Below are 14,442 nucleotides of genomic sequence, written 5' to 3'. Positions count from 1 at the left end.
TTTTTTAAATCAAAGAACTAAGGCCAGGTAGGACATACCAATACTTATAGGTCAAGGAGGACTGGATTAGGGCAAAAAGTAAAAAATAAAAAAGGAGCAACTAAACTCAAAGGAAAGCCAGAAAAGTATGGTATGCTAACTATCATAAGAAGGAATGCTGATGATGTAGTGGCTAACCAAGCACTTGGTGGGAAACAGATACAGTTGTCTACTTTGGTAAAGATTACTGGCTAAACTAGCCTATGGAGACAGTTTTACTCTGTCCTATAGGGTTACCAAGTGTTACATTTGACTAGAAGACTATGGGAGTTGGGGCTGGGGGGTGCTGGTTATTATAAGAACTCAGCATCAGAAATGATAGAAGACTTATTAACAACTTTTATACAATAGAACTCCTTGCTGAAAATTAAAATGACTTGAAGTACTACTGATAAAGTTCAAAGACTAAAGCCTACAGAATAGGTAACATCTCAACTTAAAGAAAACAAAAAGCCTCATTACTAAATCAATAAACAGCATCATTTAAAAATTGCAAAAATGTTGAGGCTATCAAGGATTTCATTCTGATAGACCAACAATCGTTGCTCAGGGAAGCAGTAATTAGGAAGTCTGGAAAAGGCCTGTTTGCCATCCTAAAAAGCACAGGCGTCCCTTAGAGGAGTAAAGTGCACCTGATCCCAAGCATGGCTTTTCAATCACCCCACTTACATGCAGAAGTTGGACAATTTAAAAAAATTTTTTTAAACAAGAAAAATTAGTGCACTTGAATTGTAATACTGGCAAATAACACTGAATATACATACCATGGATTGCCAGAAAAATGAACAAATCAGCCTTAGAAGAAATACAACTGGAATACTCTTTGGATTTGAGCTAGACTCTGTCTTGCTCACTTTGAATAAATCATCAGGAAAGACCAATCACTTTAGAGGGGTATCATGTCTGCTAAATTAGAGGGCCAGTCAAATCCTCAGTGAGATCGATGGCTTCACAACACAACCTCAATGATGGGCTCACACATCAGAGAGCATAGAAACGACAAAGGACCAGGCAACATTGCATTCTGATACACATGAAGGTCACCAGGGGTCAGAGCCACTAACAAGCTATCAAGGGAAGATGCTCAAGAAGGATCAATCAAGTCAAATGCTGCTAAGAGATCAAGTAAAATGACAACTGAGAATTGAAATCTAGACTGAGCAATGTGGAATTCATCAATGATCTTGATAACAGAAGTCCACAGGAATTTAAGGGCAAATGTTCAAGAGAGAGAAAGGAAGGAGAAAAATAGATAATAATGAATAAAAGGCAACCTTTTATAGTTTTGTTATAAGCAAAAGAAATAAATGGGTGGCTGGAGAAGCACAGTCAAGATGGGTTCTTTTAGGATGGCTGAACTAACAGCAAGTTAGCAACAATATATGGATGGACATAACTTGGAGAGGAAAACTCTGATGATGCAAAAGAAAGGAGGTAAGTGCTGAAGCAATGTCTTTAAATACACAAGCAGAGATAGAATCTAAACACATGAAAGCGGTGGCCTAAACTAACAGCCTCAACAGAGTTCATCCACTCTAACAAGAAAGAAGGCAGGCAGACGGAGCATGCTAGGCAGACGCCTTTAAGAGTTCTTTTATATCACTTATGCAATGATACTATCCATTGAGGTAATATTGTTACTATCCCTATTTTACGTATGAGAAAACCAAGGAAAAAAAGTTACGTCACACAGGTAGAACACACAGCTAATCTGGCAGAGCCTGAATTAGAACTTTTGCAAGATAGTTCCAAAGCGATCGTTCTTAATATTTCATCCTCGCCACATGAGAATAAAATTTACAAAGTGTTCTAAAATTACATTACTAAAATTAGACATTTAATAACATAAAATATACCATATATACTCGTGTATAAGATGAGTTTTTCAGCACATTTTTAACACATTTTTTGTGGTAAAAATCAGGTGCCTCAGATGATATTCGGGTTGGTTCATACTCGAGTATATACGGTAATATTAGGAGAATCTCTAGAATGAGTTACTAGCCAGACTTTGGAATCAGTTTGAGATGTCTTTGAATCTTGGCTTGAATTCTTAACTATTTTAGATAACTCCTGGGCAAATTACTCTTTCTCTCAACAGTGAGACTGCAGACTGAGCACCCACATATTGCCCAAAGTCATACTCTGTACTTGATAGGTACAAACTCATTATTAGGGTGACCAGGGTGACCTTTCAATTCACTCTCTGCAACTTCCAATTCTAATCTCTAACTTTATTTCCTTCTTATAATGCTCACGTTTCTTTCTGGGTCCTGTCCTCATATTAATGTGTTACCTGCAGCCTACCAAATTAAAGATCACTTGAATGGTCTCAGGCTTGGGAGAAGTGAACTTCAACTTGACTAGTCTCCAAATCAGGCAGGCCTGACTCTAAAGCTACTGCAGTTTAAAAATAGCCTGGTCTTTGTGTCCTCAGCCACACAGGCTAATTTTAATACTGACGCAGGGCCTAGATGAGGCACAGGGAGCCTTATAACTGCAACTACTACTTTAGTACACTGTGAAGTTAGAAAAAGAAAAATCTTTTAGTTGTGTGACAATTTTATGCTTAAATTTCATGAATGAGATGGGGTGGGTAATGAAATACTCTCACCTGCAAAATGTAGTGCTAAGTCTCGATACAGTTCTCGACTCAAGGTTTGAAACTCAGCCTCCTGCCACACTTTCCCATCGGGAGTTCGAATCTTGGTTTCTGAAGGGTTGAAGCCTAATAAATGCCAGCAATACAAAACGTTCTTATTAAAGTTGCTTTATCAATTTTGTTCGCTGTGCTCTTTTTAAAAATTTAAGACATAATTAACAAACAACAAAACTCACCCTTTAAAAACCTCGCCCTTTTTGAAAGGTACAATTCAGTGGTTTTTAGGATGATCACAGAATTCTGCAACTATCACAACTCTCTAATTCCAGATGTATGCACTACTACCTAATTCCAGACCTACCACAGCAGTCAACTCCCACCTCCCTCCAGCTCCTGAGCACCACTAATCTACTTTCTATGTACAAGCCTAGTTTTCTTGGGATATACTTCAAAGTTGATAAAACTTAATCTTCCAATCACATTAAGAAGAGTGATGCAATCATCACCACAACCAATTTCAGGACATTTTTCTCTTGTATTCATCGTTGTTTATCTCCTTGTCCCTCATCCTCCACTGCCATGCCCCAGTTATTGTCTCTGGATTTACCTGTCCTAGATGTCACATACCAAAAAAAATCAAACTAAACACAAACAGGAAGCACACAAACAAAAAACAATGAAAAGACAAAACAGGAAAACGAATCAAAAAGAAAGCATAAAATAGGAAAAATTAAAAACAACTTTAAAATAGGTCAAAAGGGAAAGCAAATAGTAATTCTAACCTTACATCAGCCACAATTGGCTTTATAATGCTCTGTTGATAGCCAAGCTATGCCTATCCTTGGCCTACGGTTGGAGGAGATTCACCAGAAGCTTAATCATATGGGGACCCTGCAAATGGATTTTGGGCTTCCACCGGCACCCATGGCCTCCTGCTAGCCAGTTGTTCATAATGTAAGATCTGATATATTCCCTCCTTCCGATATGGATTTTATTATTTACAACCCTCTAAATCACACAGGCTAGTGTGTTACTTCCACGTGGACTTAGTTGATGACTCACTCTGATGACTGCTTTTTTAAAGATAAGACCCTAGATGCTATTCTTTCTCATATTTGGGCACAATCTGGTTTCTTCACGTTTTGCTAGCACCCCATATCTTCAGTGATCTCTTCATGGGGCAAATATTGAGTAGGGTCATGTCATGAGAACTGTTCTTAGATTGGGATTAGAATTAAGTGCAAGCACAAAACCCATTCATATATACCTATGATTTATATGTCTCTGATTTACTTTCATGACATCAGTAACATTTTATGATAAACTGAAAAACAAAAAAACAGAACTTACTGCCATCCAGGTGATGGCAACTCAGAGCCACCCAAAAGAAGAGGGCAGAACTGACCCTGTGAGCTACTGAGATTATACTGTTTAGGGGAGTAAAAACTCCTTATTTCTCCCAAGGAGTGGCTGGCGATTTTGAACTGGTGACCTTCCAGATCACAGTCCAATATGCAACCACTACATCACCAGGGCCCTATCATTTTATAATAGAGAACATTATATATCACCCCCCTGGAATATAAGGCAGTTCTATGAGAGTGTCATTAATTAACCAATGATACAGAATTTAAAACAATGTTGAGAAAAGGAAATTATACCAAGTGTAGCCTGGCTTCAGATCCCAATTCAAGTATTTATTGTTGACTTGTACAGATTCAATTCTTAAGTGACTAGACACTATTTACGTAAACAACGAAGGTCGGTGATTGAGAAAAAACTTTCAGTAACACTCATTCACAAAGGCAGAATCCTGTCTCCAGAGTAATACAGGTCATAAGAAAGCGAGGAGATCATGAAAATAGTAAATCTATGGTAGGCCTCGGCCACAACTCAATGAGTATCTCAAAGCAAGAGATCTAAACCAAAGTCCAACAACCACCAATTCCATAATCTTGGCATAGAAGTTATCTTCTCACAGGAGGGGGTTCACCTTTAAGTACAAGGGAGTTTGCCGGTTCCTTAAATCTGCTACACATGAATCTGAGATAAAGCCCAATTCGTTCAGTAGGACTTCCACATCAAACCCCTATGATGTGACCTATGAAAGATGTGTGCATGAAAGGGCAGTCTAAAGTGTTCTGGGCATTTTATATGGGGGGACCCCCGCAAAAATCGGAATTATACAGGGTGGAGTGGAGCTTTCATAGTATGCATTTCCCCCAGTAGGTGAGCATCTAGCAACTCACTCTGAGTTAGTGCACCCAATGGCATTACCAGGAAAGGTTCTCTCTGGTCACAGTGAATTTTTTCAAAAAAAGCAGTTTCACTTGAACCTCATTTTTTGTGATTGCTGATTTAAGAGAACAGCATATGGCTGTGAAATTTTATTTCTTGATCCAGGAAAAATGCTGCCAAAAGTGTTGTGAAGTTGAATACAGGTTACAAGAACAGCGCTATAGTAAAAACTCATGTTGACTACTAGTGCATTTGGCGTTCAATCCCCCAGGTCAGACTGTTAAAAAAGCTTTCGATTTAGAGGTTCTGAAAAGTCTGCGTAACTGTGTGTACAAAAAAGACCTGATTTGTGGCAGACTGGTTTTGCCACCATGACAATGCACCTGCTCACACAGCCATCTCAGTGCGCTGCTTTTTAGCAAAAACCCAGCATGCCTCTCTTGCCCTATGCATCTTACTCACCTGACATCCTTCAGTGCAACTTCTTTTTTTTCCACAATGGAAGAATAGCACTTTGACATTGACAATGTAGAAGAGATAAAGAAAAAAAACAAAACGAGGGAGGTGGTGTCAAACAGCGAAACAGATGAGAATGAAAAATGTTTCCAAGCATAGAATTGCAGATTTGATGAATGGACTAACTGTAATGGATAGTACTTTGAAGGTGGAAAGGTGGTTTTGTAAAACTAATTTTAATACATGGCTTTTGGGTGGGGGTTGGGATTTCATTTTTTTTTGGGGGGGGGAACCCCTAGTATAAATGAAATCATATATTATATGGCCTTTTGTGTCGAGCTTCTTTCAATTAAAGATACTAACCCATGTGATAGCACATATCAGTATTTCATTCCTTTTTAAGACTCACTATTAATCCCTGGTATATCCCATTCGTTCATCACTTTGATGGGCATTTGGATTTTTAGCACTGTTTGGCTATGTTCAATAATACTATTATGAAGACTAGTGTTTAAGGTTTTGTGTGGACTTATGTTTTCAATTCCCTGAGTATCACCCATAAGTAGAATTGCTCTAGCATATCATAACTCTATGCTTAACTTTTTGAGAAACTATCCAAATGTTTTCTGAAGTAGCTGTAACATTTTTCATTCTCACTAGCACTGTAAAAGGCCTCCAATTTCTCAACATCCTAGCCAACATTTGTTATTGTCTATCTTTTTTAATTATAGGTAATGACTTGGGACAGTTATATACAAATTTTTAAAAGGAATATAGTATCAGTCAGTAGCTACCACACAACTGCTCACAAATATTGTTTTGAAAAGGTAAGCTTCTGCAAGGTAAAGCACCACACATTCACACTAAAAGACCAGAGGGGGGAGCACTCGAGAGGAGTGTTGATCATGAATTATGCAGTTTAGAAAGACAAACCCTTCTCGACACTCAAGAGAGTGACTCCACTCCTCATGCTTCTTTCCTTTGAAGACAGGTGTCAATTGCCACCATCTGTTTTTTTTTTTCTTGCTGAACAAATGGACAACTGCTGGCTACACAAGCAAAATGTACTTCACTGGAGAAAACAGGTCTTTAAAACATATTTACTCGATTTCTCTAGAAACATCACACATACACCATTTCTTAGGAATTCTACTTCGGATTTAGAATTCCCAACTTACTCTTTAAGAAATAACACTGAACGTGATACATTATTCTGAAACATAGTTAAAAAAATCAATGCATAAGCTTATCATATGCAATGTATATTTTAACATGGGCTCAGTATATCAAAGAACACCATATACAGACATACACATAGGGGTATAGGGAGCTTCAAGACAAATATTTAAGTTTTAAATTATAAATTGCCTTTTAACACAAATAACTGTATTTAAGGTAACAAAATTGAATACCTTCTGAATTTGGGTTTTCATATTCTACTGATTCCACTATTAATTAGAACTATTCACGTCTTTCTCATATGTCACTCCTCTCATATCACTATTAATTTGCCTCTACCAGAGCACTTAACACTTTATATGCACCACCATTCTTCCTTTATCTAAAGCTATTTCAGAGCAGGAACCTTTACTTTATTCCTAAGTATTGCCCAGAGTTTTTTGCAAAGAATTAGTAACCAAGAAATATTTGTAGAATCAAATCAATGTAAAGAGCGGGCTGGCGTCCAAGTGTGATCTAACGAATGCAAATAAGATCCAAAATCAAAGGAAGTAACAGTATCAGAGCTTAAATTCTGAGCACGCAGTTTGCAGAAGGGTATAAATGACAGGGAAGTGCAGAATCCATTTTCAGGGTCCTCATGTGAACTAAGCCTCCAGTGAATCCCCTTGACCATTGGACAAGGCATGTGAATAGCCGTGCTCCCAGGGTACACTGGAAAGCGGAAGAATGCAGATGTATTTACGCTGAAATTTAACACCTACCTTATCACTTGTTTCCTCTTTTGACTCATTTTTAATTTGTTATAGTTTTTTATATTTTCTGCCTTCTTTTCTAATGTGGATTTTCTGTTTTATTTTGTTATTGTTTTGGAGTTTGGGGAGGTATCTTTGGTATATTTTTCTTTATATGAATAAGTAAAGCTAAAGAGACAATAACTAGATTAAAGTTTCTTAGGGTTATGGCATGGGAAGTCAGAGGAATATGGAGAGCAAATAATAATGAGCACAAGAAAGAAGAAAATGATCCAAAATTGGGGTGATGATTGCACACATTCACAAATTAGACTTCTGAATATGTTAATTAAACCAGTAAATTATATGTCAATAAAACTAATGTTTTTGGGTGAACAAGTAAATGTGGTGAAGAAAGCTGATGGTGCCCGGCTATCAAAAGAGATAGTGACTGGGGTCTTAAAGACTTGAAGATAAACAAGCGGCCATCTAGCTCAGAAGCAACAAAGTCCACATGGAAGAACACACCAGCCTGTGTGATCGAGTGGTCCCAAAGGGATCAGTTACCAGGCATCAGAGAACAAAAAATCATCATATCATTGACTGCACACCTCCATGATAGGATCGCTGAAGACAAATGGGTGCATAAGCAAATGTGGTGAAGAAAGCTGATGGTGCCCGGCTATCAAAAGAGATAGTGTCTGGGGTCTTAAAGGCTTGAAGGTGAACAAACGGCCATCTAGCTCAGAAGCAAAAAAGCCCACATGGAAGAAGCACACCAGCCAGTGCGATCACGAGGTGCCAAAGGGACCAGGTATAAGGCATCATGCAAAAAAAAAAGATATATGTGTTTATATGTATGTATATGTGTGTGTGTATGTATGTATGTATATATGTGTATATATATATACACACATACCATATTGAATGAAGGGGGAAGCGCAGAGTGGAGACCCAAGGCCCAAGTGTCGGCCAATGGAGATCCCCTCATAGAGGGGTTTAGGAGAGGAGATGGGTCAGTCAGGGTGCGAGGTAGTACCGATGAAGAACACAGCTTTCCCCCAGATCCTGGATGCTTCCTCCCCCCAACTACCATGATCCGATTCTACCTTGCAGGGCTGGATAGGACAGAGGCTGTACACTGGTACATATGAGGGTTGGAGGTACAGGGAATCCAGGGTGGATGATACCTTCAGGACCAAGGGTGTGAGGGACGATGCTGGGAGAGTGGAAGGTGAGTGGGTTGGAAAGGGGGAACTGATTACAAGGATCCACATGTGACCTCTTCCCTGGGAGAGGGACAGCAGAGAAGGGGGGAAGGGAGACTCCGGATAGGGCAAGATATGACAAAACAACGATGTATAAATTACCAAGGGCATATGAGGGAGGGGGGAATGGGGAGGGAGGGGGGAAAAAAAGAGGACCTGATGCAAGGGGCTTAAGTGGAGAGCAAATGCCTTGAGAATGATTGGGGCAGGGAATGTATGGATGTGTTTTATACAATTGATGTATGTATATGTATGGATTGTGGTAAGAGTTGTATGAGTCCCTAATAAAATGTAAAAGAAGAAAAGAGAAAAATAATGATTAGGGCAAAGACTGTACAGATGTGCTTTATACAATTGATGTATGTATATGTATGAACTGTGAAAAGAATTGTATCAGCCCCAATAAATTGTTAAAATAAATAAATAAATAAATTTTAAAAAACTAATGTTTTTAAAAAAGAATAAGCGGAGGTCAAACATTGGTAAAAGCATGCTAAAGATATTAGATTAAACATACTGGTAACTTAATTATCATGGCCAAAAAATAAAAGAATGTATTCTACTCTTAGGCACAATATTCAAAAATCAAACACATTGCCACAGAGTCAATTCCAAGTGCGCCTCCTGGTTGCTCTCAAGATGGTATGGGAGCAGACATCCTGGGAGAGAGGGACTGGTAAGTATGAGTCACTGGTTAACAGCCCCACACAAAGCCTACTATGCCATTAGGGCTCCACTTGATATTTATGGCAAAAGGCTCATAACGGTGTCTATAGCTATTTAAGGAAAAATAAGTACAGTCTTCAGTTTATTGCACAACCATTTACAATAAGAAAATGGATGCCAATAGATATGTGTTTATGCAGATATATGTGTTTTAGCTTTCCTCTTCACAGACTCTCTCATCTCATTTCTCTACATTTGACCCTAAGCTTATTTTCCCTTTCTGCTCTTTACAAGAGGAACCCTGATGGCATAGTGGTTATACATTGAACTGCTAACCACAAGGTCAGCAGTTCGAAAGCACCAGCAGCTCTGTGGGAGGAAAGATGAGGCTTTTAACCCCAGTAAGAGTTACAGTCTCAGAAAGCCACAGAGACAGTTCTACACTGTCCTACAAGGTCACTGTGAGTCAGAATGGACTCAAAGGCAGTGAGTTCGGAGTTTGGGTCTTTACAGAACATTTTTCTCTATTGAGAGTCTTCCTTTGTTCTTATGTCTACACCAGGTTCTTTTTCTCCTCCTCTAGTCTGATTTCCTTTAATTTCTCTACTTCAAAAAAAAAACCTCAAAACTACTGGTTGAATTTATTGAACTGGGTAAAAATTTACTGTGCACCTACTAAGTCAAGGGCACTATACTAGGCTCTGACATAAAGTAAGAATGGCCAACGTAGCTGTTTCCTTTTATGGGCATTTACATTAGAAATAAGAGCTATGTAAGCAATTAACCATAATACAGGAAGGGAACACCTACACAGCAATCATGCCTCAAATATGGAAGCACATCAATAGAATACGTCCTATATTTCCTTTAAAAAGGAAATCAAAAATATCAATGAAAAACCAACTTTCAAAATAGTGTTGTGTAGTATGAAAACTATATAAAAAGAGGACAAAAATAAATGCATACAAACAAGCGTAGTAAGCAATGGAGATCTGTGGGAGAATGTGTAACTCATCAGCACTGGTAGCCTGCCAATGGGAGACGCTTGGCGAAAGCATCAGAATGACTGCATTTTCAAATGAGTGCTACGAGGTTTAATGTCCCATCTTTTTTTCTTTGAATTATGAATCAAATGAATTTATTGCATATTCAGAAAAATGAAAATGTTACTTTATAATACAGTATATTAAGATGCTTTTAATTTACACTGTCAACAAGGAAAACAATTGTTCATTGTTAAAAAAAATCATTGCTTAGAACACCACAAAATATTCTATACTGATTTCTATGCTGCATTTCATAAATTAATCCCCTAAAAGTTATATTTGAAAAATACTTTAGTATGAGAATCATCAAGATGAAAAATTAGCCAAAAAATATGCAAAATCCAGTCACCAAATATAATAAAGTTAAGATTTTTACTTTGTTCTTTAGGTTCTTAATTTTTAGGTGTTTGTAACTTATTGAATAAAATGTGAATTCAAATCAATCATCATAGCCTTGCATTAGTAGTATAAGCTATTTTAGAACTTTGACTTGTGGAATGAAAAAATTTTACCTTGCCTAATCGGCATTTAATAAAGCTGATATAAGTATGGCAAAGTTTTGACTAATCAGTCATTTGAAACCAACAAGAATATTTTGGTCCCACTCTTTGGGATCTGCTCTACCCACAGTGTAAACAATTACTCCATGGTACACCAATGACTAGAATGAAGTGAAAGAAGTTTATGGATTATATATTAAGTCAAGTCTGCCCTCAGAACAATTAGAAGAACGGCTCACTCTAAAGGCACTGCTGACAGGGAAGCTAGACTGAAAGGCACATGAATCATTTCTTATATAATTCACCATAAATATCACTCAAAAGACACTCGCTGCCATCAAGTTGATTCTGACTCATAGAAAACATGTCACTGGCAAGACATAATCCAATAAAAACGAACAAACAAAAATCCAGCTGAGGCTGATGCATGACAACCGTACAGGACAGAGTAGAATAGTCGGAGACTGTCCTTTACAGGAGGAGAAAGGCCTCATCTTTCTCCCAAGGAGCAGCTGGTGACATGGTACTGCTAACCTTGCGATAAGCTTCTCAAAGTAAAAACCACTACACCACCAGGGCTCCTTTAGCACAGCACAATACAAAAAGAAATGTAATTGCTAAAATAGTACATAGGTAATAATATTTGCTTTAGAGAAAAACATGATTAAAGACATCTTAGAAATATCAAAACGACATAAAAACTGAACAGAAAGAAAATTTTAAATTTTTGGACAGTAAACAAAATACAGTAAACACTGTCCTTTGTAACTGAGTTAAAACAGACTAAATCTTCACATAATTTTGATGTGGATAATTTCATTAAAAGAAAGTAAACAAAGAGAACGTTCACAAAAGAAAAGTTATCATAGCAGAAGTTTTCATGACAAAACACTAACGCAGACTAAAACTGATGTATTATCTCCTCATTGAAAACTTTACACCGTTGACTATGAAAACAAGTTCAGGAACATAACATAAACTACATACTCCTCAAAGCCACCATATTTTCTTTTTTTTAAATGTGTCTGTGTTCATGTGCATGTTTCTGGAAAATACTTTCTCAAGGAATATTTGACAATATATTAATCTGACTTAAATATTTGTTTTCTTAAACAGTAGGGAGAGAGGAAAAAATCCTTGGTGACAAAACGAAATGGTCAAAATAGCCACAGGTATTGGTACTAGAGTTAAGAGGTAAATACTGTTACAGTAACAATCCTTCAGTAACAGTGATCGATGAGTAGACACAGGATTAGACTGGCTTGATGAACTGGGGGGGTGGGGGGGGGAAGAGGGAGTATGCCATAAGCATATATATGTTTAACAGAGAATATTATTATATGTGATTTGCCTTTGCTGCAAATATATCCATGAATATATTAGATCAGAGAGAAGAGAAAATTATGAAAACTTAGATATAATCAAGCATCTTGAGGAAGTGAGTTATTGAGCCAAGGGGCTCTGGACCAGACTCATTGGACACCAGTGTTAATTGGCACTACATAGTTCATAAAAAATGTTTTACATCCTACTTTGGAGGGTAGTGACTCGGTCTTAAAGGGTGATGAGCCATCATCTAATATACAACTGTCAATCTCTTCCTGTCTACAGGAAAGAAGAGCGAACAACAGTGAAGACACATGGTGACATTCAGTTCAATGGACTCAAGTACCACGTAAATGTCAGTATCCACAAATGTAAGACAAGGAGAACTAGATGGAGCCCAAGTACTGCTACCAATTGCTCTAAAAGTGATCACATTAGAAGATCTCAAATAGAGTGGGAGGAAAATATAGAACAAATGAAAAATAACAAAAGAGGCCAAGTTTACTGGCTGGACAGAGACAAGCGGAACTCCAAGACTATGGCCTTTAGTCACCCTTCAGGTCTCAAATGGGACTCACCCTTATGGCTTAAATTTTAGCCAAGCAATTGACAGATCTGTAAAGGTAACAACGCTAGTGAGGTATGCACACCTTAGAATAATAAAGTATTTAAGACAGGAAAGGCAGCATTTCCCCAAAGACAAAGTTCAGACGGGTTATATAAGAAGACTCAATGCAAGGAACACTTTGTTCTATTAAATTGGCATTCCAGGATGCACACCTTCCTGACACAATTGCTGAAGACAAATGGGTGCATAAGCAAATGTGGTGAAGAAAGGTAATGGTGCCCAGCTATCAAAAGATATAGTGTCTGGGGTCTTAAAGGCTTGAAGATAAACAAGCGGCCATCTAGCTGAGAAGCATCAAAGCCCACATGGAAGAAGCATACCAGGTTGGCTGACCATGAGGTGTAGAAGGAACTAGTTATTAGACATCAAAGAACTAAAAATCACATCAGTGGGTGCCCACCTTCCTGATATGATCACTGAAGACAAACGTGTGCATAAGCAAATGTGGTAAAGAAAGCTGATGGTATCCAGCTACCAAAAGATATAGCGTCTGGGTCTTTTTATAGCTATCAAAAGATATAGCTGATGGTATCCAGCTATCAAAAGATACAGCGGCCATCTAGCTGAGAAGCAACAAAGCCCACATGGAACACACCAGCCTGTATGACCACAAGCTGTCGAAGGGATCCGGTATCAAGCACCAAGGAACAAAAAAATCATACTGAAAATGTGGGTGCGTGCAGAGTGGAGACTCAAAGCCCATTGGTAGCCAACTGGACACCCCCTTCCTAAAGGGTTGTGGGGAGGAGATGAACCAGGCAGGGTGCAGAGTAACAACAATGAAACATATAACTTTCCCCTAGTTCTTAAATCCTTCCTCCCCCCTCACTATCATGATCCCAATTCTACCTTACAAATCTGGCTAGAGCAGAGGATGGACATAGGTACAGAGAGCAATGGGAAACACGGGGACTCCAGGACAGATGACTCCTTCAGGACCAGTGGTGAGAGTGGAGATGCCTGGAGGGTGGAGAGAATGTGGGGTACAAAGGGGGAACGGATTACAAGAATCTGCGTATAGCCTCCTCCCTGGGGGAGGAACATCAGAGAAGAAGGTGGGGGTAGACGTCAGACAGTGTAATATATGACAAAATAATAATAATTTATGAATTATGAAGGGTTCGTGGGGTTGGGGGCAGTGGGGAGGGAAGGGGAAAATGAGCAGCAGATATCAAGGGCTCAAGTAGAAGGCAAATGTTTTGAGAATGATGATGGCAACAAATGTACATATGTTCTTGATACAATAGATGTATGTATGGATTGTGATAAGAATTGTACGAACCCCCAATGAAATGATTTAAAAAAGAAGAAAAAGAAAACCCAGGGGGAAAGTAAGTGAGTGAAGGTATACTGAGGAGACTATAATGAGCATGATACATAATATGTACAAATTGATCAATGTAAAATTGATTATCACCCAATTGAAAACAAAAAGCTGGAAAATGCAAAATTGCAAGGTGAGTAAAAGACCTGGAAGGTTACACCTAGGATTTTTTTTTTTTTTTCATCGCAGGAATGTACTAGCTCAGTCTTGAGGCTGTCCTATGAGAATTTTGTTGGGAAATCATTCCCCATCAACCTTACAGCACTGATCTTACCTCTTCAAGCTTAGTTTTATTCCCCAAACTCAAAACATTTCAAAGGAATACAATTTCAATCCCAAGCGGCCATTCTGACATAGTGTAAATCGAAGAGCACAGGGAAGATTAGAGAGATGGGCACACCACCTTGAGAAGTCTATGGACCTAGACGGAAGATGT

The 14,442-nt window shown here is 38.3% G+C and overlaps 1 protein-coding gene across 4 annotated transcripts in view; it reads right to left on the bottom strand.

The window, feature by feature from the left end:
* Nucleotides 1-14,442, bottom strand: part of CEP350 (centrosomal protein 350) — a 170,859-nt gene that overhangs the window by 112,430 nt on the left and 43,987 nt on the right. For 2 of the 4 annotated variants that reach the window (XM_075528019.1, XM_075528033.1), the window contains exon 7: nt 2,654-2,767. The exons of the other annotated variants lie outside the window; for them this stretch is intronic. In XM_075528019.1, coding sequence (XP_075384134.1) covers nt 2,654-2,767 — 114 coding nt within the window. The remainder of the gene's footprint in view (nt 1-2,653; nt 2,768-14,442) is intronic. 4 annotated transcript variants of the gene reach the window in all.

The sequence above is a fragment of the Tenrec ecaudatus genome, chromosome 1, assembly GCF_050624435.1.
Source record: "Tenrec ecaudatus isolate mTenEca1 chromosome 1, mTenEca1.hap1, whole genome shotgun sequence".
Classification (NCBI taxonomy): Eukaryota; Metazoa; Chordata; class Mammalia; order Afrosoricida; family Tenrecidae; genus Tenrec; species Tenrec ecaudatus.
This window is presented reverse-complemented; position numbering and strand designations above follow the sequence as displayed.